The 27,980-nt window shown below is 44.6% G+C and overlaps 1 protein-coding gene across 7 annotated transcripts in view; it reads right to left on the bottom strand.

The window, feature by feature from the left end:
• MAP4K3 (mitogen-activated protein kinase kinase kinase kinase 3) overlaps positions 1-27,980 on the bottom strand; it is a 1,422,157-nt gene that overhangs the window by 591,208 nt on the left and 802,969 nt on the right. For all 7 annotated transcript variants that reach the window (XM_078649063.1, XM_078649064.1, XM_078649058.1 and 4 more), the window contains 2 exons: positions 23,641-23,701; positions 23,432-23,549 (listed from right to left, as the gene is read on the bottom strand). In XM_078649063.1, the coding sequence (XP_078505189.1) occupies positions 23,432-23,549; positions 23,641-23,701 (179 nt within the window). The remainder of the gene's footprint in view (positions 1-23,431; positions 23,550-23,640; positions 23,702-27,980) is intronic.

The raw sequence follows: 27,980 nt of genomic DNA, 5'->3' as shown, positions 1-27,980 counted from the left end.
TGTTGCCCTTTCCATAAGAAGATGAAAACCTCTGATGTCAACTGGAGGAGAATCGATGGGAGCCAGAGTTGAAGGAGACGGAGTTTGTATCTGGTAATTGTCCCACTCCGTAAGAAGCAATCTGTCGTCCAATTCTCCTCCTTCCCTATCGTCGTCCGAGGTGTGAGCATCATGAGAATGATGAGAAGGCAGCGGAGAAAGTGGTCTTGGTGACCTCAATGCAGAAGAGGAAGATTGAGGAACAGGTGTGGGTGGTACAGAAGAAGCCGATTCAGATGGAGGGAAACGGCGATAATAATCATCCAACATGAGCTGTAGATTATTTAACAAAGCCAAAAGCATTTGGGCCGTAGGGATCGCATCTGGAGCTGGACAAACAGTCTCTGGGGAGGGATTATCATCATGATCCTCCTCCTGATATTTAATGAATAACTCAGAAGGGCTCCTGGCAGTGCGAAACCTATAGTCCTTATCGGATTCCTCATCATCCTCTCCATAATCCAGCAACTGTTCAGGTAACTCCAGAGGAACCTTAGTAGGGGAAATATGAAGTGGAGAGAGGGCCTCCAAGGAAGATCCACACCTGAGCAGCAAGGAAGATGTTGTTGTCACTGGAGGCAACTGCGCAGACGTCGTAGACGATGTAGAGGATGCCGTGGCCGTAGACGCTGGCCAAATCTGCAAAGCTGTGCATGAAGATAATTGTAGCGTCGACGAAGTCTTCGTCGACGAAGCTGGTGTCAATTAAATAATCGTCAACGAGGCGGCCGTCGACGACGAGGCGGTTGTCAACGACGAGGCAGTCTTCGACGACGAGGCAGCCGTCGACGAGGCAATCGTGGACGAGACCCTTCTAATCTTCGTCGTCGAAGGGACGTCGACGGTAGATTTCACTTCCTTCGTCAACGAGATTGGCTTCACGGAGACGGATACCAGCGTTGATGGCGATGATGCCGACGACATGATCATCTGAGGCCTCGGTGACGAGAAGGTAGTAGTCGACGTCGTTGTAGCGCGACGGTAGGCTTCGTCGACGAAGATGTCATCGTCGATGAGGGAACCCGTTTCTGAAGTAAATCCTTCTCAGAAACTCGTTTTGAAACCGAAGACAGTCTTTCTCGAGGCGTAGTAGGCAGAGGTTTACTCTTAGAAGGTGGAAGAGCCTTTTTTGAAGTGGAAGGCAGTTCAGCACTCTTAGACGTCTGCATTTTTTTCGACACCTTAGTCACAGGAGAAGACAAATCCTCCTCAGCAACCTTCTTCCTAGAGGACATAGTCATGCCAGAGACAACACTTTCAACTTCAGATAAGGGATTTGTCTTGATCTTTAATCTTCTGTAGCCACAGAAGTAGATGTCCTTCTCTGTCCCTGAGCGTCTTTTGAGGGAAGGTTCTGTAGATTTTGCAGTCTCACACCTGGTGATCAGGATACAAGCAATAAATGCACTTCTTGTGGGGGTTCTCAGAAAACAGCCGGAGCTTCCACAAGGTCGAAAGAGAGATTTCTTAGAAAAAGACATCATGAAATGAAGAATTTCTGAAGAAAATTGAAAAGTACTGAGCAGAGCTCAGGGAGACTCCCTTCACACGACGTGCGGTAGAAAATCTGAGAGACTGAGCCTCAGAGGAGAACATTCTGGAGGGTGCTGTTGCCTAATTGGCTGCAATTTGGACTATATATAATGACTTGGATAAGTCATAGATGTGGAAGTTTATTCCTTTTAGTTTCTAGCTACTTTACTTCCTGGTTCTATGTTACCTATGGTATGGTTATTATGTGCATAATTATTGCTTTTTTATGTACCGTGGGACTCATACTCCGACGACGGGGAATGATTCAGGCATGTGAATCTATGAAAGATACCCCAATACTGGAGAATCCCCCAACTTCCAACGCGCAAGGAAGCGCGTTTGCAGAGTGGTGGAGAAAGGGGGCATGGCCTTTGTCTACCTCTCACCAATCCTACTGCGTGGGGCTTACTGGAGGAAAAAGGTAGGTTAGTTGGCCCCTAAAGGACCCCCAGCAGTGAAGGGGACTTCAATCCCCATCCAAGAGCGTGCCAGGGAGCGCGTTTGTAGAGTGGTGGGCAGTGTGGGTGTGGCCTGGTACGAGTACTTACCAATGCTGCTGTGTGGGACTGACTGGAGGTATTAGTTTGGGAAGTTGGCCCCCAAGGATGTCCTTGGGGGCCAACTACTCCTCTTGTTACCTCCAGTAAGTCCCACACAGTGGGATTGCTGAGACGTCTACGGAGGCCATGGCCCCTTTTCTCTATCACTCTGCAAACGTGCCTCGTGGCAGACTGGGGGATGAAGTCCAATTTAGTCCTGAGGGAGTTTGGGGGCCAAGAATCCCTCCTGGTACCTCCTGTAAGTCCTATGCAGCGGAATTCCTGAGCGTTGGTTGGACGCCCAGCATCCTTTCTCCAATACTCTGCAAACGCGACTACTAGTTAAAGTAGCATATTTCTGCACCTTTGACTTAAAGATAGTTTCAATCCCCCTGCCCTATTATGTACTAGGGCCTTACAAAGAAGGTCATGCTAATCACAGGGGTACACTAACGTATATTGTTCCCTAGTATATGTAGGTGTTTAAACTGTATTCTAAGTGTCTTTTAGCATAGTACCTGCTCTAGGCCTGGTTAGTCAGAGTCAGTTAACACCAGTACCCGTCTGAAAAAGTTTTGGGTACAGGATGATTTTGCAACAAGGCCTCTTTCTGCTCCTCTGTTGCTTCTCTCTGCACAAGTCTTGCTTCTTCCTGCACTTTTCTTCGTCTTTGTGGACTACTGTTGCTTCTTTCTGCATTTCTTTTGCTTCTTTCTGTGCGTTTTTCTTCTTTCTTCACATGCCCTACCTCTGTAGGTATAGTTAGAAACTAGAATTTTAAAAACCTTAGAAATGCACTTAAAAAAATAGGTTTCAGGCTCGTTATAGTTAGAAGTTAGCATTTAAAAAACCTTTGAAATTCACTGAAAAAACCATAGGTTTCAGGCATGTTATAGTTAGAAATTAGCATTTAAAAAACCTTTGAAATTCACTGAAAAAAACATAGGTTTCAAGCACGTTATAGTTAGAAATTAGTATTTAAAAAACCTTAGAAATTCACTGAAAAAAGCATAGGTTTAAGGGGCGTTATAGTTAGTTGGAAATTTCACTTGTACAAAACCATAGAAATTCCCCCGTTATAGTTAGTTCATCTAACTATAACTCATGCCCTCGCAATGCACTGCTGATGACGTCACATATTATATCACTCATGACATGGTCAGTGACATCACTGATGACATCACTGATGATATCACTGATGAAATCATCTATGTGATAATTTCATGCATCATCTCTCACCCTAATATAACTTTTGATACACCCACTCTAAATTACAGACTGCCATTATCAAGACCATAGACACTCCAACACCAATAACTACGTACCCACTCACTGATTCATTAGGTCTACACGCACATCCACTCACTCACCCATACAGTCACTAATACTTACGATCACTCAGTACAGGACTATCACATGCACTCATACACCTATAAAGACACTCACACACCACCACTCATCCACAGAGGTACTCACACACCTAGTCAGTCATGCAAATAATTAATTCATCACACTCCCATTTACTCACCTTTGCTGAGGTTTGGCGGGGATTCCTTGATTCAGGACTATGCCCCTCGCGCCTGGCTTGTAGTACAGGAGAAGGCTGTGGAATACGGCGATGGGAGGCTGGGCCAGCCAGGGCAAGTCATTGCCGGTGAAGCGCCACGTCCTTGAGTGGCCAAAGGGCTACAAGCGCACCACCCGGACACTGAGGAAGCCGTGCTGGGGAACGCGAGGAACCTAATCGTGTTCCAGGTAACAGCTGCGGCCCCTTGAGTGGTCCTGCCAGTACTGCGAGACGGAAGCGGTGTGGATACCTGTGGGCCAGAGGAGCCTCACACCAGAGCCAGGTAACTCCTCGAATGGGGAGCTCGCATTGCGAGGCTGCTGAGGGATTGACTGTGGGGACGCTGCCTACTGGGGACCATCTTTTATAATTGCAGGCTGGCCGAGCTGACCTCGCTCTGCACGGACTGACAGGATATTGAATTCAATGCACCTCCCGCTCCCAGTAAACCTCACCTGCCGTGGCTCAATCTTTTTGGTAATAGCAGGACTGAAATTACCCCTGTAACGCTGCACTATTTTTGCCCACCGGAACTGCAAACCGTGGCTTATTTAAATAGCGGGTCTGTGAACTCTTGCCTTGGTGTTAAGCCACGTGGAAGTGGGACTTCTCCCAGAGGGTGTGTAAACTGTCAGGGGCCTGATTGACTGCGTATTTCACAGAGTGGACTGGCTTATTAGAACAGGCTTTGCCCTTTTATCACGGGCCTGCAAGGGAATGTGCTGGTAAATGTTCCATCCCTGAGAATCCAAAGACAGTACGCCCCAAATCTGTCACTGGTTTCTGGTGTCTTATAATCCTTTCTGCACTTACCTGCCACTGCCGCTGTTTTAACCGTCGGAGGGGACCGCACCGCCGCACCTGCCTCACGCTGCTTTCGCCTTCTCTGACCTCATCTCCCAGCATTCCCTGTGTGGCGCACGCATCTCGCGTCACAGGGAAGCGCCAGGAGGTGCTTCTTAAGGGCTGAAGGGCTCCCGCAGGGTGGGACGCGCGCGGGTACGCCTGGCCCGTCCTTGCCGTCAGTGGCCGGAAGAGGCTGGGCTGGGCCATCCCTCTTGGATTTGACATTTTGTTCACACTCCAGCTTGAGACATTGCCTTCACCGAGTAGGTTCATATTCTGAAGTATTGTGGTATTGCCCCCTCATGTGGGAGAGGTAGCCTTTTCCTGTGCTTTTATTGTGGTTATCTATATTTATATTTCTTTTGTGGTATAATTGTCTGAGGCTTTTTTCGCACGCTGTTTATGTATTGCAAGCTTTGGGGGCTTTTCTAGGCCTGAAGCCATGGGGAGGCGGAAGGCTCAAGTTAGTCAAGAGTGGGTAAAAGCCACAACTAGGTCCACTGTCACAACTATGGACGCCTTCCTGTCAAGAGCTGCCTCAGTTATTGATAAGGAGATTGAATTAGTAAATTGACGTCTTTCTAGATCTCCTTCTAATGGCCTTTTTACTTTCCGGGGTGAGCCATATAAATCATCTTGTGATACCGCCAGTGACATAGTGAGTATGCCTTTATCCCCTGGGCTCGGTAATGTCTCTCAGGTTAATGAGGCCTCATCCCCTTTATTAGAAATTCCCGGGAGGTGCCACCTAGGTCACTGTCGCCTGTTGTGATCGTGGGGAATAGGAAGAGCGGTACCTCCTCTTTCGCATTGGGAAATGAAGGGACGGGTGGCAGTCTTAATTCTGTAACAGTGAAAGTCCTCAGTGTTGATGACGTCCCGAAACTTTCAAGGGTGTCTCTAAGGCAAAATGTGAGTGTGAAAAGAAAATGTAAACCTATGGGGAGCCAAGCTAAAAAGATAAAATCTAATGTATCTACTAAATCTGTTATTAAAAACAAGGTTCCTGAGTCTCCTGTCCAGAATTTAGTTAACATGACCACGCTGGAGGCCCTTAAATCCACCATCTGTGGCCTGTTGGATGCCAAGTTGAGCCCTATTGTGGCTAAGTTAAATCACATTAGGCAAATGTTAGCTGTTAAATATAAGGCTTTAGATCTTACTAATCCCTCTCTTCCGGTGGTCTCGGATCTGACCAAGGTTAATATAACCACAGGCACTTTGCTAGCTTCTGGGGCAGCCACTGCTTCTCACTCTTCTGATAGGCCACATGCCAGTGGCGAAAATGGGTCTCACAGAGATTTAGGGGGCTGGCTGTTAGCACAAGTTCAAGTGCAAGACAGATCTCTGATGGGGTTTGTCCTACAAATCAACTGGGCCAGTTTATTGATAGATCAGGGCACACTTCGGCTGAGTGGCAGGGATATCCAACTAATGCCCCTTCGAATCCAGTGGTTATTAATCTTCCAATCGAATCTACATCACTGGTAGTAATTTTGGGGAATGTCCCTCCGCTTGCTCAAGGTACTCAGGAGGATTTTTCCCAACTTAAGAACAAGGTTACACATTGGTTATCGCGTAACACTCCTGTGGGGCCAATGGTGGAACCTAACATCATCATGGTCCGCCGTGTGTGTTGGATAGGTAGTTCAAGGAAACCTGGTGGAGGTGACTGCATTGTTGTTAATTTAAACAGCCCTCTCCCTGTGGGAAATATCCTAAGAAGTGTTTTTGATGAACAGTCTCTTAGGGACCCTGGTATCCAGATTTTTCCTTTGGGTTTCTTTTACAAGGCTGACCGCACAAGGGACTATAATCTTGGTATGCCCTATAAGAGGGGGAATCAAAGACCATTTGTACCTATCGGGGGTAGTCAATTCCAACCCTATGGGGGGATGTCTCGCCTGGCTGGGCACCATGTTACCCCCGGCTAGAGCTATCAAACAGATTTTCCACCCTTTCAAGGCTGGATGAGTGTGAATGACTATTTTTGAGCGCTGAGCCTACCCGAGACTTATGCAACCAATTAGAACCCCCCACACCCCGCCATAGTATTTCTAGTGTTGTGCCCTGTAGGATGGAGCTGATTGAGACATCTAACCCCCAGCAGATGGTGCCACTTCCAGTAGCACCGCTGGGGGTGATTACTTCTCCAGTTGCCTATAATGTTTTGTCGTGGAACATAGCAGGCTTGGGGGGGAAATTCCAGGACCCCTCGTGGGTGCAGTTCATTAGGAAATTCTCTGTTATTTGTTTGCAGGAGTCATGGCTGGTGAACTGTGACCTATTTCTGGAGGGATATAAAGCTTTCTTTGTTCCTACTTCCCCGTCAATTAGTGGCAGGGCTAGGAGTGGCTTGGTTATATTTATAGAAAAACACACAAGATGATGGACGGAATGTTGCACAATGGCAAAACATTCACCCCCAGTCACAGATCTGGGTTTAATCCATCGTTATTTTGCTCACCTCAGTTCAGACATGGCCATATGCAAATCAGTCTTGACCCTGTGCCTCATGGGAACAGCAAGGGGAGTGAATGGGACTTGCACTGCTTAATTCCTCAGTGATATACAAAAATGTTTATGGTCTGTGGCGTGCTGTTGAGGTATCGCTGTCTGTGCTCTACAGCGTGGCTTGTTACAAAGTCTATTACAAAGCTACCCCTACAAGGGGGTAGTCTCCTCCAAGCACTGCGAGAAGAACAAGTCTTTATACACTTGATGATTTTAATAAAGTTTTTTGAAAACACAAATGTATACTCAAAGGCTTTGAAATTGTAGTCTCTATATCAACACATTGAATTCATGGTTGTAAATACTTCAAAACTTTTCATCAATGGCATTTATGATTGTTTTTAACGTTCCCAATGTATTTCGGGCTCTCGTTCAGCCCTTCATCAGGGGATTACTCTACAAGGAGAAAAAAGACATGAAATGCTGTCAGCCTCATTTGTTGCTGTGGAACATGAACTGTGAGTACATACATAGTTCAATGGAGATTGTGATGGTGACCGTGAGCAAACACGGTGCTAGAGATCTGGATAATGTGAACACATGCGTTAAAAAGCGGAAATGTGCCGGGTTACTGATGCTTAAACTGAATGACGATAGAACATGTGTTGAACGATGGTAGCGTGCCCGGGTGCTGATGCCTGGTAAAGTGCGGGTGTAGGTGGACGAATCTTTTCCGTGCATAAGATCGTGATTCCTAATGGGTGAACTATGCGGGGGAAAAAGTGATCGTGAGCGTGAATTATTGTGAACATGCGTGCATAGTAATAAAGAAAGTGAAGGAACTCCGTGTTCCTGAAAGAAACGTGTGCAGCTAGTTAGCGCTGGGGGCATTTACCGGTTTGGTTCTGAGTAAAGAGTCGGTCCATGACGGTACTTACTGGGCTATCTACCACTATCTTCCGCAAACCCACAGACCGCAACTCCATATTGCATTACAAGAGTTTCCACCGACCCAGTCTCAAACTCAACTTACCATATTCCCAACTCTTGTGAGTTAAACGCATAGTGTCTTCTAACATTGAGAGCGACAATCAACAACTACTAATGTTGCAAAGGTTCAAGGCACGTGGGTATCTACAGGAGACACTTGACAAGGCAGTAGCCCGCTGTAAGAAAGCCAATCGAAGCGATCTGCTACGCACCAAGCCCAAAACTGAGAACACACGCATGGTGGTAGTGTCCAAATACACTGTCACCAGCAACCAATTTCGCAGGATGATTTTAAAACATTGGCCACTATTGAGCACAGAACCAGACTTCCAGAAGATTTTTGCACAAACTCCAATCTTTGCCTACACCAGAGGACGCAACCTTAAAGAAATTCTCACCAAGCCTAGCAATCAAACCACCATGCAAACCTACAAAGGACTCTTGCTGTGCTACAATTGCAGTAATTGCAACAATGTCATACCAGGGAATTTTACCAACCACCCGATGAAAGGCCACAAGGTCAAACTAAAAGGCAATGCCACATGCAACTCCACTAATGTCATCTACATGCTCAAATGTCCGTGTGGCTCATGCTACATAGGCCACACAGAAAGACAAATACGCACACGCATCCTTGAGCATAAGAGTAACATTCGGACTAAAAATATGAGATCTACTGTAGCAGCCCACTTTCTTGAGAAAAACCACTCAGTGGCCCAGTTGAAATTCTTGATTCTGGAACAGATCAAACCCACCAGATACAACAAAAACACACTCCTCAAGCGGGAGAACTATTGGATTCGCTACATGGCGACGATGCAACCGAACGGGTTGAACGATAGGATGGAATTCCTATGTTACCTATGACTGTAATCCTCACAGTACATCATTGTTCACGTCTGGAGAATTATTGTGAACCATGTCACATTCTTTCATTGAGAGTACTACATCATTTATGTTTCATGTCTATTTTACCTTCCAGTCTTTTTTTATGATGTGTTTTTATTGTGCCTTACAGCATGTTTCTTTGTCATATTTTTCTCGCGCCTTCGTGGTTGACTTTATTCAACACCCCAGTCTAACATTCACGAGCACCTCTCACACCACTCCAAGATGGCGCCCATAATCGGGGCTCAAGTCCTTCTTGGATGTTACTTATTTGAGTAAACACTGACGCGGGACGCTTTCACCTAATCGAGTCACACGCATGGAAGAGCACCCGCATGGAACCCTAGCGGAGTTAAAATACAGCCCAGTAAGTACCGTCATGGACCGACTCTTTACTCAGAACCAAACCGGTAAATGCCCCGAGCGCTAACTAGCTGCACACGTTTCTTTCAGGAACACGGACCTAACGGTAACGACTATCCTGAGTTCCTTCACTTTCTTTATTACTATGCACGCATGTTCACAATAATTGTAGGTTTTCACGCTCACGATCACTTTTTCCCCCACATAGTTCACCCATTAGGAATCACGATCTTATGCACGGAGAAGATTCGTCCACCTACACCCGCACTTTACCAGGCATCAGCACCCGGGCACGCTACCATCGTTCAACGCATGTTCTATCGTCATTCAGTTTAAGCATCAGTAACCCGGCACATTTCCGCTTTTTAACGCACGTGTTCACATTATCCAGATCTCTAGCACCGTGTTTGCTCACGGTCACCATCACAATCTCCATTGAACTATGTATGTACTCACAGTTCATGTTCCACAGCAACAAATGAGGCTGACAGCCTTTCATGTCTTTTTTCTCCTTGTAGAGTAATCCCCTGATGAAGGTCTGAACGAGAGCCCGAAATGCATTGGGAACGTTAAAAACAATCATAAATGCCATTGATGAAAAGTTTTGAAGTATTTACAACCATGAATTCAATGTGTTGATATAGAGACTACAATTTCAAAGACTTTGAGTATACATTTGTGTTTTCAAAAAACTTTATTAAAATCATCAAGTGCATAAAGACTTGTTCTTCTCGCAGTGCTTGGAGGAGACTACCCCCTTGTTGGGGTAGCTTTGTAATAGACCTCATGGGAACAGTCCAGCCCGAACTGCCAAGCCATGTCTTCCCTGGACCGGAATCAAGCATCCTAGGACCGGTTGGCAGGGTATGCTCAGACGTGAGTCCCTTGCTCACTTTGCCACTGGATTCAAGCAAGCCTGGCTTAAGACGGCTGGAATGCCAGAACCTGGTCCTAGGAAGCTTGATTCCGGTCCAGGGAAGGCATGGCTTGGCAGTTCGGGCTGGACTGTTCCCATGAGGCACAGGGTCAGACTGATTTGCATATGGCCATGTCTGAAATGGGGTGGCAGAGTGGGCTTAAGAACGGTGATGGATTCAAACCAGATCTGTTGACTGGGTGTGAGTGTTTGATTGGTTTAGATGCTCCGTCCATCACTACCCCCTTTTGTACCGCTTGGTTATATTTATAGCACTGGCAGTGAATTGTAGGATCCAGCACTTGGCCACCTCGTATAGTGACTCTCAAGCTATTATTTTAAGGAGAGGTAATGATAGTATGGGCATTATCAATTATTATAATGCGGTAAGCACGCAGGGGGAATGCAAGATTGTTCAGTTGTGCTGCCTTTTAAGGCAGTCATGTGTTCCGGGGGCCCACAAACTCATGGTGGCAGGGAATTTTAATGTGCACCCTTGTGGTGATCCCAAAACAACCTGTATGAGTGAGTTGGGGTGTGCACTTTGAGCATTCTGCCCAGGGGGAAGTGCTCAATAACATGCTCAATGAGTTTGATTTGATACCATCTATGTCCCTTTCCGCTCCCCTCAGCACACAGCCTGTCCCGTCATTTAAAGGACGAGGGGATGGCTCTTTTATAGACCATATCCTGTTTTCAGCTGGGCTCCAGTCTAACCTTCGGGGGTTCAGAATTATGGGCAGTGTATTCAGTGATCACAACCCCATCTGTGTGAACCTTAGAGGTCGGTAGCTGTCTAGTCAAGACAGGGTGACAGCACCGGGCATGCTGAGACCCACAGATAGAAGACGCCGTTTAAAGTGGTCCCAGGTCTCACCCGATTTATTTTATGCTAAGGTACAAGTGGCCTGAGCACCTGAAATTGCATCTTGTGTATCTCCTTGCTCCCCACCGGGGGATGTTCTTGAGGCCTTTGAGGGTATTATCAGCAAGGTTGGGACTCTGTTAAGCGCACCCACCCATAGGATGGTGTTGTGTGATCCCAGATGGTTTGATTCTTGTTGCTCTAGGGCTGCTAGAGACCTAAAGGAAGCCTTAAAAGTTACCCCGAGAGATCAAACTTTGATTCGGGCCCATCGCATTGACTATAAACGGGCACTGGCCACTCGCAAGGGGGAACTAAAAGAAGCAACATGGCGAGAATTGTTGGAGCCAAGTACTTTAGGTAACAGCTCTAAGTTTTGGGGTATTATTAATCGTCCGCTATTTGAGAAGGATGGGAGTGAACTAGGCACTAATATAACAGAAGATGAATGGGTGTCTCATTTTAAGTCCATTTTTAAAAGTGTTGCAGATCTCCAACCAACACAACCCACAGAGCTTAACAAAACCGCCGATACCTTCACAAAGATTGAGGTGGAGAAAGGCATTTTAGGGGTGTCATATAACAAGGCCTCTGGCCTGGATGGCATCCCGCCGGATCTTTTCAAATCCAATACTTTACTTTGGGCCCTGGTTCTGATCACTGTGTCCCTCACCACCCCTTGTTGTAAATACACTGTGTTAAATGCGGCAGCTAGGGCCAGTTGTCCGGAGTCCTGGGGCATCTCTTCCATTGTGCCGGTTTTCAAGAAGGGCGATTGTAATAGCACTTTGTGCTATAGACCTATCTCTCTTATTGATTCTGTGGTAAAGGTTGTGGGTGGGGTCTTATTGAACAGACTATCCTCCTCGGCGAAAGAGAACAAAATCGTTGCAGATATACAATATGGGTTTAGTCCAGAGCATTCCACCCTAGCCCAATGCCTTAACCTGTGCATGATCCTGGGGAAGTACACGGTCGCCCGCCAAGGTACGATCTACATGGCCTTCATGGATCTTTCCTCGGCTTTTGACTGTGTCAATCGGGGGAAACTGTGGCAATCCATGAGGGCCATAGAAGTGGAGGCTGGCCTGGTGGACTTCCGGGGGGACCTGCACAGGGATACCAAGGCCAATGTTAGATTTGCCCAGGATCTTTGGGTTTCAAAGGATTTTAAAATTGAAAGAGGAGTACGACAGGGATGTATCCTGGCCCCATTTCTGTTTAATCTATACATTAACGACCTGGAAAAGGTTTTCATAGAAACGGGGGCCGACTTTCCTTCTGCAGGGCAAAGTGGACTGCCCGTCCTGCTATATGCGGACGACGCGGTCCTCATAGGAAGGACGCCAAGGGGTCTCCAGATGCTACTTAACACCTTTAGGAATGTTATGGTGGCTTGTGATCTAGCTGTTAATAACTCTAAATCCTATATTATGCAGGTAAGGACCCGCCCCAAGAAGCAGTACACCCCTTTAAAGTGGATGTCGAGAAAGTGCCATTGATCCCGACTTTTTCATATCTGGGTGTTTTATTAGATGACCATTTGAACTGGGGGGGGCCTTATTCAGAGGAAAAAGGGGGAAGTCATAAGGCAAATGCAGCTATTTTCAACTTTCCGCAAAAATGGGTAAGCGCCCTATTGCAGCCTTGTTGAAATTATATCAAGCCAAAAGTGTTGCTATTGCCAGCTATGGGAGCGAGCTATGGGGCTATGTTGTAACTGATGTTCTCCAGGTGGTGGAGAATAACTTTTTTAAACAACTTCTTGGGGGGGCCTAGAGGATGTTCAAATTTGATGGTACATGAAGAAACGGAGTTACCATTTATTTCTGATATTCTCGCCTTGCGCCCTCTGCTGTTTTGGCTTAAAACTTGGCAATACAAAGACCTAGTTCTTAATCACCAGATTTTGCGAGAAGTTCTGAGTCTTGAATACATGTTACGCATTCCATGGTAAAGTATTTAAAGGGATGCTTCGAAGAGCTGGGCCGTCCAGACCTTTTTTTCAGCCTGATTTTATTACCGTTGCGGATGTAGATTTTGTAAGGAAATATTTTTCCTCCCTTAAAAGGCTTGATAGAGATGGGGTAGAACGGTGCAAACCGAGCGTCTGTAAATTTGTGTTGCTAAAAACTACGCCATCCATTGAACCATATGTTTTATGCCCCTTTTCGTCCCACGAGCGTTTTTTATTAATCAGGTTTCGTTTGGATTATTTCCATTTTTTACTTGCTGTCCCAAAAGGGAGTTGTAGAGGACAAGTGCTAGCATCCTGTGGCTGTGACGGTGAGCCTCCACAGGATTTACTGCACTTTATGTTTTTTTGTAGATTTTATGAAGTGCCCCGTAGGTTTTTTTTAACCACCTTGTTAACAAGCATTTACAATGCAACGGTTTCGCCTTTGGAAAAGTTTGAGCTATTGGCATTGTAAATGACAAAATTTGTATTTATGTGTTGGTTTTGAAAACAGATAAATAAATGGCATTGTCATTTACATTGCCAATAGCTCTAACTTTTCCAAAGGCGAAACCGTTGCATTGTAAATGCTTGTTTATTTATTTTATGCGTTTTTATATAGCGCGGACTTTACCCGAACGTACATTCAAGACACTGGAGAGTTTGACTGTTGAGACTGGTAGTTAAGGGTCTGAGGAAATGTTCCAAAAATAAGAAAAACGTGTTATCCATACCAGAAGGATATACTGGAGATAAACCATGCATAAAGCAAGCACTCCCACGTAATTGGGTGTAGTAGCGCACAAGACTGGAGGGTAGGCAGAATGAGGGGATGCGGTGCCAACATGGGAAAAGGGGATAGGAGGCCCATCAAGTGAATGGACAGCGCCTAAGGCACAACGTGGTAGCCACCAGAAATCCGTGCAATGATAGTGACTGGAGGACAACTGAGCACAGTCACAATGAAGGTAACGGGACTCAAGGGCACAACAGGTCGTGAGGGCACAGAGAAAGCAGGGACTAGGAGCACAATTGGACTTGAAAGGGCACCAGCCTTCTGGGCAGGAAGTAACCAGAAAAGAATATAGTATTGCAAAACAGAGATGAGTGTAGAGAACCGGGCACAACAGCATGGGGGAAGCAGCAACTGGGCCCGTAGAGCCAAAGACTGAGGGCAGCCAGGCTCATAAATCATGGGGCTTGGCGGGGCCGAGGAGCTTAGAATACAACACCGCAGAGAACCACCCCACATATCACTGCACCCGCAGTGTTATCTCTCGGTCGGAGAGGGAGGCCGCGGCTTCCCGTTTCCAGGGACTGTGCGTGGGACTCGCTGGGGACGCCTGGTCCTCCCCAATGACAGAAGAGCTTCTGGCACATTATGTACCTGATGCGCGCCCCGCCTTCCGTCTGCTGGCGAGCTCCTCCTGACTCTTCACCGGGTGGCTTCGGCCTATCCGTCCAGAGAACGGCGTCCGAGCCCGAGGCAGCCGCAAGACCCCTGAGATCAGGACCAGAGATGGCGAGCAGGCTGACTTCCGTCGACGAGCGCCACCCGGTCTGTACGCAGTGTCACCACCGCGTCGCTTCCTGTGCCCCCCTCCTAGTGCTTAAGTGGGATGAAAAGGTGGGGGACTACAAGGGGGTGTGGCCATGGAACGTAACTAAGAATCTTAGAAAAAGGGGTGGGGCCATGTAGCTAAGGGCGGGGCCTAATACACGTGGACTGCGCGCTATACCGGAGGAAATCTTAAATTGACATTTTGTTTATCAAATCAATAATTAAAATGGACAAGCAGCAAGCTATTTGTTAAATGGTTAACACGGGACTATTTTTCGGTGCCAATACCAATAATAATTCTTGCAAGTTTTCTTTTTTTTGGGGGACAAACGCTGGCGTTTTAAACATTGATTCGGTGGAAGAGGCAAACCATTAACGGGAACGAACAGCTGAGTCAGCGCCAATCTACTGGTCTGGCGTGGCTCTCTACAGACGTGGAGGAGCCGATCCATGAAAATATTTGGCTTGCAAATCTTGCAACACACAGCACACAAAATATGACAGTCTTCAGAATTAAAACCTGTTTAACATGCAACGCTTTTCACCATGGGTACTGTACATCAGATTATATCCTTAAATTACATATAATTGAGTTGAAGGGTATTTATTAAAAGTGTTCGTTTTTACACATGAATTTAGAAACATTTGTGCCACCTAAAACGGTAGCACAATAATAATTCATGCTGTCAGATAAGATCATACACATATATGCCAACATTTACAAGCACAAAGTGGGAGATATCTAAACAAGTCAGGTCCCGGGCCGTGCTGTGATTGGCTGACGTCACGGGGGTGTCCCGGGCCGGCAGCCAATCACAGCGCGGCCCGGGAAATGACGTCACTGGGGTGTCCCGGGACTGCAGCCAATCACAGCGCGGCCCGGGACACACGGCAACAAGGGGCGGGGCTTAAAAAAAGACCCAGAAACGCCCCCGAATCGCGTTTTCTCTGGAAAACGTGATTGACGGCCAATCTCTTCCAATGGCTAGCCTCCATTTATGGAGCTAGCCAATGGAAGAAGGGGCGGTTTCAAGTCGCCACTATAGAGCTAACATTAGATTTCGCCCTTGGGCGGAGCAACTGCTACGCAGTTGCAACGCCAGGGCGAAACCTAAAAAGGCTGAATTTTATACAGGTACGCCCATCTCTCTTTTACCTACAAATGTTGAAACCTGAATGTATTCCACTTGTAGTAGGCTTCTTGAAATCCTCGCTGAGATCTAGAAACTGTATGGAAAATGAATAACTCCCCAATACCAGTAGGCAGCCCCTTATTTACTAGCTATGAATTTGTACGTCCAATTACTGGCAGCCCTTTATTTCCCTCTTTTTAATATTGATCCTGATGCATATATTTTTCTGTACTTTAATGGAGTGTCTATTACAATTTATAACATGCATTGTATGTTTTTATATTTTTAATGGTGCTGTATAACTTTTATGGTTTATGCTTTTAAACCGCATAACGTTTTTTTTTATTGATTGATACTCACCTATACAGTTATACACACACTAGCTCACTTACTCATACAAATACTAGCACATTCTTACACTCTTATACAATCACTGATACAAGCACACACTCATCCATACAGCCACTCTCACAATCACACACTCTCACTTATAGCTATTTATATACTTTAACACACATATACTGCCTTTCACATATGTAAACTCACACATGTAACACTGAGATATACATTCACTCACTAACATACCCATACACACACTCACCCACCCATACAGTCCATCACAGATGCACTCTTGAAACCATGCACCCAGTGAATCACCCACTCACACATCTATGCACAGGCACACACACCCCACCCACACAAACACTCAGGCACCCATACAGATACTCAGACAACCAATCAATAACTCATATAGACACTCATGCAGCCGCTTACACACCAACAGACAGACGGATACAGACATTCACACAGTTTAGTCTCTAGCCCATTCATTCAGAAAGATACGTTTAATCACTCACTTACAGAGTCAGTCACGTACCTACGAAATTATCCATTCAGACACTTATACACCCACTCATTCTTCAAAACGCCTTTCCCTGTATATATTAAAGATATTTAAACTTTACAGTAACACAGTCACTGGATGATGTCATCAGTGATGTCATTTGAGATGTCATCAGTGAAGTCACTGACCATGTCTTGAGTGTTGTAATATGTGACGTCATCAACAGTGCATTGTGGGGGCACGAGTTATAGTGCGCTATAACGGGGGAATTTCCATGGTTTTGTATGAGCGAAATGTCCAACTAACTATAACGCCCCTGAAACCTATGTTTTTTTCCGTGCATTTCTAAGGTTTTTTAAATGTTAATTTCTAACTATAATGTGCCTGAAACCTATGTTTTTTTCAGTGAAGAAAAAAAATATATATATATATATATATATACACACACACACCCACCCACCCACCCACCCACCACACACACACACACACACACACACACACACACACACACACACACACACACACACACACACTATGGGTAGGTGTTTAATATAACATATTTGTCCTGATTACAGCACACACCTTTTGAAGTATGTATTGGAGAACAAAAAGGAAGGACCAATGAAATGAAAATTGCCTTTCCAAAATATATCGAGTTCCAGTTATCTTCTGTTACAGGTGCGTGTGGTTAAACCAGTGAGCGAACGAACTAGAATAAAGCGAGAAAGAGAGTTGAGGCTTATAAGTTATATGTTTTGCTTATGCTATTTTATTTCTTTTTAGGTCTCCTTCCCTGATGTTCCCTTCCTTACCTTCCCTCTCTTGGTCCCCTAATAGTTCTGTGCTATTATAGCGAACGGAATTGAAGGTATCGAGAAGTGGACCAAAACTCAGTAACATACTTAGGCTGTCCTGTTTTCTGTTTCTATTTTTGGTAAATTCTGGTGGGGTTTTTTCAGTGTTTTCAATATCTTAAAAAACAGTTGTTATCAGTGGTTACACATTTTCACGCCACTAAAAACAACAGAAAAAGTGTTTTTCCGGTGTTTATGGAACTTTTTGCTTTTATCATTGCTTGCTTTCTGCACTGAAAGAACATGGTATATAGACAGTGTACGTATAGTGTATATGAGGTCCAAAGAGATTTTGGCAAATTAATCGTATTGTAGTACACCATACAATACTTCTTCAGTGAGTCTTTGGTCATGTGCGCTCGTGCTTTCCTTCCCATGTAAACTTCTGTGAAAAGACCCTCTCAGCATTCATAGCCCCTTGGACTGAGAACCGTCAGCTAAGGGACACAGTTGGGATGACTATTTCTTTGATGCCACATAAAGCACGAAATGATAAATATTTGCGTTTTAGTTCCTGGGCATATGAAAACAGTGCACCAGAATGGACTAAAAAGTCAATAGCATCCCTCAATAACTCTGAAGATTGTAAAGATGCTTTTAGCATACCATCTAACAAGTGGCAAGGATCTCCTACAGGGAATCACTTCAGCTCGGGTATCAATTTTGACAGGTCATCACACAAATTTTTTATATATACGTAGCTGAATCACTACAAATACAAACAATACCACTCCAATCTTTGTTGAACTTGGAAAGAACCTTTTTTGCAGAGCATAACAAGTGACACTGCGTTCCATGTTTTCCAAAAGTCTGGTGTCACGTTTTCGCCACTATCCCAGATGCTTGGTGATATATATACTTGTCACTATACCTTGCATTTAATGTTTAAAGCCTGAGGTGTTGGCAATTCACCTACTATCAATACTGATCCACTAGAACTATGGTCCGATGTATTAAGGGTTTTTACCCATTCTCTGTGTGTAAATGTGATGACATATATTATGAAAGATTTTTATAAAACTAGCCATTTTACCTATCAGTGAAAGAATCAAATGCAGCCAAAATATCAAATGTGAGTTTGATATGTCCTGATTCTCTACAGTTTATAAAATAATTAAACTAAACCTAAAACTTGAAACTAAGCCCTGCATCTTTAGACCAAAGGCCATAAAACTGAAAAAAGTAAAAGGAAGAAGAAACAATATTTTAGTGGCATCACTAAAGAGCAAAACTCAAGCAGAATAATGTGCGCCAGTCTTTCTTACTGCTAGCTTGTATAACAAAGTTACATTTTATTGACCCCTTCAGTAAGAACAAAATGACTCTTTCACTTTCTTTTTCCTTTCTTTGAATGGCATTTAATTTGTGGTTGTGCAGGTGTTTTTTCAGTGTTTATATGTTTTCACCGGTGAGGGCTATCTTTCTTTCAGTGGGGTTTTATCAGTTATTATAGGTTTAAACCTAAAACCCCACAGCCTAAACATACTGATCCTGAGAGGTGGGATGATCTACTCATGACACCGCTTCAACAGCGAATCATCGAGGTACAGGACGACTGACAACCCTGACCTCCGAAGGAATGCTGCTACCACTGTCATCACTTTTATGAACACCCGAGGGGTGCTGGTGAGACACACAGGAGGGGAGCACAGTGAATTGAAAATGCATCTGTTTCAACCGCAACCACAGGTAGCACCGATGGACTTGCACGATGGTTACACAGAAACAGTCCAACACCACCATTCAGGCTCCAGAGTCGAGGGCAGACAAGATAGAGGAAAGGGTGAGCCTCTTGCATTCCTCCTTCCGGATAAAAGTGTTGAGAGGGCGCAGGTGTAGACTAGGCAGATAATCCTCATCCTTCTTGGGTACCAGAAAGTAGCAGGAGTAATAATTACGTCCTACTTCAGGCACTGGCACCCTCTCGACAGTCCCTTTGGCCAAAAGAGCTTGCACTTTCTGCCGAAAGCATAAGTCATCAGTTGGTGTGGGGACAATGGAAAGTGGAGCAAAGAAGAGAGGGAGGGTAAGGCAAATCCCCCTGAGAACGATATGCAGGAGCGATATTACTGCTTACATTGTTGGATCCTGCCTTCCACTGTGTGGCTGTGCTGACCTTAGGGTATACTGAAAGAGTTTAGGCATGTCTATAAAAAAGTGCTGGATTTCACTAAATAACCCTGTTGATCACAGCAATGATAGTGGTGAATGGCAATGCTAGTTCCAATGGCTCGCCAAATGTAATTGGTGGTTTCCAAGGTCCAATAATTTGTGAACTTAGCTGCATTGTGACTGTCTTGAAAGGCCTGGGAAAAAGAGGTTGGAGACCTTCAGGGATATCAGAGAGGACTTTGTGACACCGATTCGGAATGGGAATAGCTTCTCAGGAGGCAGCTGGCATTTATTGAACAGCGAGCCAGGTGGTGGCCCTATTAGTGAGAGTAGTCGAAGGACTGTTGGGATTAGATTTCCTCGTGGATGCCTCTATCACTAAACTTTCAGGGGAACGGTGCTGAGAGAGGAATGTAGGGTCACATGGTTGAGGGCAATGGCATCTTGCTAGTTGTCTGCAGATTGTTAATCAGAGCAAAGCTGGGCTCAGGCTCCCAAAAAGGTATCTGTCAGTGTCTCATTGAGTGGCATAAGGGACTCAGAAGATGTTTGCCCCGGCTGGAGGACTTCAATCAGCACATTAGTGTTTACCTTCAAGGTGGGGAGCTTTAGGTCAAGGACTTCGACCTCTCTATGCATTACCATGGTATAACAAGTGGATTCTTTAGTGGCCTGACCAGAGGGTGAGAGAAGGCCTGTTTCATGGAAGGTATCTAGGCCACTATCCTCCTGTAAGTCATCGTACCAATTGTTGTCTTGATAGGAATGCGCACACTCAACACCTGCAACATAATCATTAAGGAAGTCTATGCCGAAAAATGATGGTAGGGTATACGGTCTGCCTTGTGGGGACGGCAGACCAAGTGGAGCCACAAATGTCATCAGGCGTGGGTGGCTTCAGTTGAGGTCAGACTTGCACCTATTCTGAGTCAAAGAGTCCTATTGATATCTCATCTGTTGTTGATGACCTTGATACCGGCATCAAAGTCTCAGGGACCAGCGTGGGCCGTGGGACAAGGAGAAAGGGTCTAGACAAGAGCCAGAGGTGTTGTGACGGGCTAGGTTGGTCCAACTGGTACAGAGGTTGAACCCACCACATTACTACAGATGGAAGACCTCTGTGCTCCTTGCACCCACAGGCACACCAGAGGTGGTCAGTGAGGGTACAAAGAGCTGGAGCATGGCTGTATGGAACTCTTTGATCTTTTGTGGAGTGAGACGTCATCCGAAACTTGGGTCAGTTGCAGGATTGGTTCAGAAGTCGAGCAACTCCAGGAGCAAGATCGAGAGCCATTGCGCCATCCTTGCACCTGCTCAGGTAAGTGTGAGTGGTGAGAAGGCACCAAGTTCTGCTTCAATTTCTTGCGCTTTTTTTGTACCTAACTGATGATTTGATTCACAGCAAAGAGAGGCCTTTGGACCAGCTTTGGCGGCTCCTGGAGCAGGAACAGAACTGAACCGTGGACTTGCAACAGCAACTTAGATCTGTCTCGCTGAGGAGTCTTCTTGTGCTTGGTGATATAAAGTTTATTCTTGCAGTTCCAGTTGGACTTTGGGTTCCTCGACGTGCAGTCCTTTCAGGCATTGGGAGTCGTGACTCGATCCCAGGCACACCTGAGGTGCATCTGTCACAGATATTTGTTGCAACAGTCTTCACAGAGCTTGAACAATGTCGTTTTTGGAGATGACATCCCTTACATACAGAACATTTTGATAAAATATTGCTGGTATGTGTCTCTGAGAGAACTCCCAGATAAGCATCTAGTAGTGCAGAAAGAAAGGAACTGACATTAGCAAGAAAGAGAGGCACCTTTATAGGCTCTGCACATCATTTCCGGAGTGGAATGGCGTCAGTGTAGAGCCTTACGGCACCACCTACCAGCGTAGAGGTACTGCCGAAAAGTTTACATATGCAGTCTGACACCTAGTGAATATTTAAAAGGTAAGGAATCTGCAGCGAGAAGTCTATCAAAATGGTGGTTACACTAGGGGTCTAGCAAATTTATGTTTGAAAAAAATAAAATTACGTAGATTTTTATGGGTTTACCTTTAGGATCATCACAGTGATAAAATGGCATAAGTAACTACATGAATGGAAATCATGGTTCAGATTTCCGTTGAAAAAAAGACAATTGCATCAGAATTTCTTTTATTCTTAGTCTAGCAGCATGACAATATGTGACAACATCAGACTGCATTGTATTGCAACATTTATTTAGCGCTAACTACCCCTATGTAGTATACCAAGCCTGTGCACTGCTTGTTTTACAGTGGGCGATTTCTTCCTCTGGGTAATTTTGTTTGCTGAACATGGAAACTGCATGCACACTGTGACAGTATATCACTCAATGAAGAACCTAGACCTGTGGACTGATGATTAGAAAGACTGCTAGTTCAAAAAAGGGGTAGAGATACAATTCTGCTACCTAGGGCCCCTTCTGGACCTTTAGTGAAATGCCTTGGGCAAATATTTAATGATTTGTAATGAAAATGCTGGCATCTGATGGCAGACCTGGGCAATTTTGTGTGGCCCTCCTAAATAAGGATATTAGTCTGTGTTCTACAGATCTACAATATACAAACATTATCCTGCTCAAATTAGGCCAAAACTCCAGGGTCACATCAGAAATTACATTAAAGAAATTGTTGTGTTCATAACAGTGAAACAGTGCAAATAGAAAGCCAAACAGTGAGACTCCTCAAGAGAAATATCCAAGTCAAAAGGTAAGAATAGTTTGAATCACTGGGAACAGATAAATAAATTTCCTCTTGGCAGGCACAATGAAGAATTCTTATTGGCTCAAAAGGCCGCATCACTAAGTTACAATATAAATGTAGTACTCAAATTTCCATTTGAACTACAGTTTAATCTAAACCATTTTTGGCAGCAAAAGAGAGAATGTTCCTTCTTTTTAATAAACCTGACCTATCATTCTGAGAAGAGAAACAGACAACAAGCATTCATCTTCCAGTTGGAGTCAGGGGATGGGTGGCCAGATGTAAATACTACAAAAGAGTTATACATTTTCTGAAATTATCCACTTTGACAATGGAAATAAGGGGACTGAAGTACATTTAAATGAACAACCTTACAAATTCAAAAACTAATTTAAAATTCTTTGATGCAGACTTAAATGTCATGTACCTGAGCAATACTCAGTATACAGACAAAAAGTGTACTTTGAAGTTGTATGTGAAGAGAAATTATGTAATTTATGTGTGTGGTTCATGGAAAATTCAATACACAGTAGTGTATGCTATGACATTAAATTTATGACAGCTTGAGCTATTTCTAAGAATCCTGAGGTTCATATCTCTCTCTCTCTCTTTCTTTTTCATTCTGTATAATTTATGCCTACCGAATTATGCTTGGGAATTCTTTCTGAGTAGTCAGTTGAGGATATGGCCCAAACAAGGCACTAACCCTACTGACACAGTTATCCTCTGCTGAACTTAGTACCATGGTCTTCTTCATTAACTGATCTTACATTTTATTTGTACATAACAGCCACAATAAATTCAGGAAGAGTGGACTATATTGTTTCTCCTGCAGACAAATTGCTAGACGATTACTCACACTCCATTCACAGAGTGAGCTGGTGAAGTGCACTTTTCCAAAAGAAAACACTTTTCAGTGGAAACACTAGAAAAGAGTGGGTCAAAGCAAAGAGGCTGGGGTGTAATTAAGAACGTGTTGTGTATTGATGCATCTAAAGTCTTTTACGTTTTTAAAAATTCGGGATCAATGAAGAATGCCCCCAAAAAAGTAACAGAGCTCCCTGAAGTATGAGTAACTGACTTACAAAGGGGAACTGGGCTATTATAACAACATTAATCCAGCATCTGCAGCTAGATGTCTAGATCAGATTGGTATTTAAAAATAGAAGCATCATAGAATTTCTACTTACAGTCTTGAAAATACCAGAGTGTCCATATTTTCATGGTAGAGGTGACCTTCAAGAAAACTTACCTGGGGAGTATCCTATCTGGGAGCTTGTGTGCTGGAATAGCAACTGGCAACTTCTGCATCTGTCTTGCATAATCAAAGAGTCCAGGTAACATGTGGGAATACAGCTGTGAGGCTTTACCTGAAAATGTAATAATTCAAAATGCATTGAGAAATAGGATTGTCATATTTATAGAAAATAATGTAGGATCTATAATAATTTAAAACCTTACCAGACACTGAGAGTAAACAATTATTCATAACATACAACCATGTACATCGACGAGGAAAAAGCTAGAAGAAAAAAGAAAATGCACGTACATGAATATTAAATGACAGACTGCAATATATAAATCAAACAAGTTTGCTCTGTGCGTTTGGAATTTCTAAACAATGTTTTCCACCAAGAATACCGAATTGACAACCCTTTCTGCAAAGGCTATAAAACTACTTTGTATATATGTCTAGCTGGAAGTGAATAACAACTAAGCTTTTACCATCAGAGATATCGGCAAAATGAAAGAAAGCAAGAAAAAGGGATTTGTTCGCCAAGAGTTTGGCATTTGAAGAGCAGGAATATTTTGTGGCACTCCTGACTTGCTCCTGTATTTGAGATGCAAGGTGGAGTCTCTAGTTTATTCCTGGCCACCTCCTCGAAATCAGGAGTAAGCCAAACGTGCTATGAGAGTAAGTCCCCGCCAAACCTTTGTCAATCGGGTAGAAGTAGTTCAATCAGGGGCATGCCTATTCCATCCAGTTATAAAGTAGGAAAAAGCAGCTTTAAGTGCAATCAGTTAGCGAAAGGTACCACTAAATGGTTACATAAAAAAACGACTTCAGTTCCTCAGTTCTGAGATACCATTTGAGTGTTATACATCACATCAGGTATGTCATTTTAAATGGGAGACATTTCCAAAACATCACTGTAAGTATTCTCTGTACATATTGCAGGAAGGAGAAAGCAGAGGAGACAGAACCTACTTCATTCCATTACATGACCAGCCATTTATACAAGTGACACTGCTTCGAGCAAAACAATAGTTTACTTACCTGCAGCAATGTTTTTTTCTGATGGATAATTAGTCAATCCAAAGTATCTTTCAAGTTGTCAGAATAGATCCAGTATATTCTATGAAATTAATGTATTTGGAGTCCGAAAAGTGCATGACAGGGACCCGTACCAGCACTAACTTTTCACTTGTCTCTCAATACCTCTAGCCTAAAGGGAAATGCTGGTTATATGAGGAAACACTGTGCTAACGATGTCAGTACAGCTAAATTCCCCACACAAAAGGCAGAGAAAAAGTCACTAAATGACATATCTTTGGAGAGGGGAGGTGGAGGGCAATATGCAGACATACACTGTAATCCACTAGAAAAGGCATTATTAAAGGAAGGCAATTGTTTTTCTAATTTATATTCATCCTCAAGATAAAAGGTTCCCAAAGTAAAGTCCACAAAAGAAGTCAATTTATAAATAGTGTGCCTAGACCAGGATATTTGATATTCAGAAACTGAAAAAACAAATACTAGTGAACATGCAATCCTCGCTTCTTACAACATAGTCCAAAACAATGATATTTGGTGAAAGTGTGCAAAGACAATTAAGGGGGCAGATGGGACAGAGTAGTCAATGGACTAAGAGAATTCCATCTTGTCTCTCAACCAAGACATCCTTATTGTCAAGTGCCTAAAGACGACATGCCCTTGTCTTTTCAACACATCTTTGTTTCCAAACCCCTGATGTGACTTACAACTAACTATCCTTTTTCTTTCGCGAGCATCTGAATATGATGGCACTGCATTGAGTAAAGAAGTTCTACAATCGCCCCACCAGTACTCTTAGTTCCAATTCTTCTAAAAATAGGTACTTCATTAAAGGAGAAAATAGCGTGCTTAGACAGCCTGGAAATCGCACTAACAAGGCTGGGCTGCTGATTAGTATAAACTAAAATATCTCAATTTAAAGGCTCTTCAGCTTTCTTAATCACTGAAGAAAAGGTGGTCTACACTTCTGCAGGTTGAGCATAGTGGAATTATAACCCTGCTGGAGAGCTATTCACCGTTCTAGTGTTTTGTAGATTCATCATAAAGGGATACTCAGAGGAGACTTTCCCCCCTAGTAGACAGTAAGTGGTCAGCCGCTGAATCCGCCTCTTCATCTCTGAAGGCATACAGTTCAGAAAAAACAACTGTTTCTCAGGGTGTTGAAATTGCTCAGGATTGGGTGCCTTTTTAGGAGCTGTTATGTGACTAAAACATAAAAATATCATCTTTTAAGTGTATTTCAAAATGTTAGTATAATTTCTAGAGCGATGAGGCCTTAAATAAGACTTCGCTTGCACGTATGACATACTTGGCTAGAACCTTCTGAGACCAACTCCGTAGGGAGCAGACTAAGACCAGATGCAAAAGCTGCCTGCGTAGTTATAGGGTAACTATGTAAGCCTTCGCGGCAGCTGCTGATCCTACTGGCATGTTGGAAGTCCCCCACACTGCCATATATTCAAACATTTTTAAGAATGGCTTCTCTAAAGGGCTCAAACTGAAAGGGGTCAGTTAGGAAGTGAAGTTTACGTGGGCTGTTTAAGTCTGGCAGAGCCAGACAACTCATGGAAGACAAATCCAAAAGCTTTTCTGCGATAAAATAACACCTGTGGTAGCGTACCTACTCCTCAGAAACAAACCGGTGATGAGAGGAGGAGGATTGACCACCTAGCACTATGTTTCTGTTTTTCCGAGCAATAAGAAAAAAGAGTGGACAGAGAAGTTCAGATTTGTTTTTGTAGGTAAGCAGCATCTGAACAACTGCACTCAACTTCCAGTTAAATTCCTCACTTCTGCTGGAGGGTCATACAAGTTTGTACTACCTCTCCCATGCAGCCTTAGGACACATTTTGTTACATACCTCACTGGTCCCGGAGTAAACTAGAGGCACAAGTTACCACTTGTGTAACGATATATCTGTAAGAGACATTAGTTAGTGATAGATTCCTTACCTTAGAATATCCCCAGGCGTCAGACTGGATCCGGAAAATTTTGCGTAGCAATACCCCTGCGCGCCGGCAGGCGTCGTCCGCAGCTCCACGTCTGTCGTCGGCGTCGTTAGCGCCGGAATGACGTCGTCGGAGTACTTAGACGCCGCCCATGCGCGCTGACGTCAGTTCTGATACACAGCTTTTCCGCGCCAGATATGCAGTGTCATGATAGAACCAACACTGGTGCCATGAAACTAGGGCCCTGAAAGGGGATGACCTTAACCCTAGATATCGGTTCGCAGAACGGGAAGGATGGGTGGGTCGGTAAGGAATCTATCACTAACTAATGTCTCTTACAGATATATCGTTACACAAGTAGTAACTTGTGCATCTGAAAGAGACGCGTTAGTATTAGATTCCTTACCTTAGAAGAGATACCCCAGCAATACCAACCCCGGTGGTGGGTCTGCGAACCAATAATCACACCAGAAAGTCCTGCAGGACGGAACGGCCAAAGAAGCCATCCCTCCGGACTTGGCTGTCCAGGCAGTAGTGTCTTGCAAACGTGTGCAGCAATGCCCACGTAGCTGCCTGACAGATGTCTTGTAAGGGCACTCCCCTGCCCAGGGCAGTGGTAGTCGCCGTGGCTCGGGTGGAATGAGCCCGCAATCCAACAGGTGGCTCCTTCTTAGCCAAGGAGTAACATGCCTGGATGCACAAGATGATCCACCGGGAGATGGTCCTCTTGTGTACCGCTTTCCCCTTCTTAGCGCCCACGTAACCAACAAAGAGTTGGTCATCCACCCGGAACTGGCGTGTGCAATCCAAGTAGAATGAGAGCGCACGTTTTGAGTCCAGACGGTGGAGCCGCTCTTCCTCTTTAGGGATGCGGTGGCGGGAAGAAGGTTGGCAAGGTGATAGACTGCCCGATGTGGAAGGCTGTGACAACCTTGAGCAGGAAAGAAGGCTTAGTACGCAACACCACTTTGTCCGGATGGACAGAAAGGAAAGGTGGAGTACAAGAAAGGGCCTGGAGCTCACTCACTCTCCTGGCAGAGGTGATGGAAACCAGGAAAGCAGTCTTCAGAGTAAGAAGGCGAAGAGGACAGTTGTGAAGTGGCTCAAAGGGAGCGCACATCAGAAACGTAAGAACCAGGTTCAAGTCCCACTGAGGCATTACAAACGGAACAGGAGGGAATGTGTGTGTGATGCCTTTTAGAAATCTATTTACAATAGGGGACTTGAACAAAGAAGGTTGATCAGGCAGCCTTAGAAAGGCTGAAAGGGCAGAAAGGTAGCCCTTGAATGTGCCCAGAGCAGAGCCCTGCTGGGCAAGAGAAAGAAGGAAGAGAAGAACCTCAGAAAGAGGGGGAGCAAGAGGATCCACAGCCTTTGCTGTGCACCATGCCTCAAATCTGTTCCACCTGCAGGCGTATACCGACTTTGTGGAGGGACGCCTGGCTGCCAGAATGACATTACAGACTTCAGGAGGCAAGTCAAATGGCCTCAACCGTCGCCGCTCAATCTCCAAGCATGGAGGTGGAGACTGGACAGGTTCGGGTGGAGGACCGTCCCCTGCTGCTGCGACAGAAGGT

Source organism: Lissotriton helveticus, chromosome 6 (assembly GCF_964261635.1).
Source record: "Lissotriton helveticus chromosome 6, aLisHel1.1, whole genome shotgun sequence".
Taxonomy (NCBI): Eukaryota; Metazoa; Chordata; class Amphibia; order Caudata; family Salamandridae; genus Lissotriton; species Lissotriton helveticus.
Note: the sequence above shows the minus strand (reverse complement) of the source record. Positions and strands in the feature narration are given on the sequence as shown.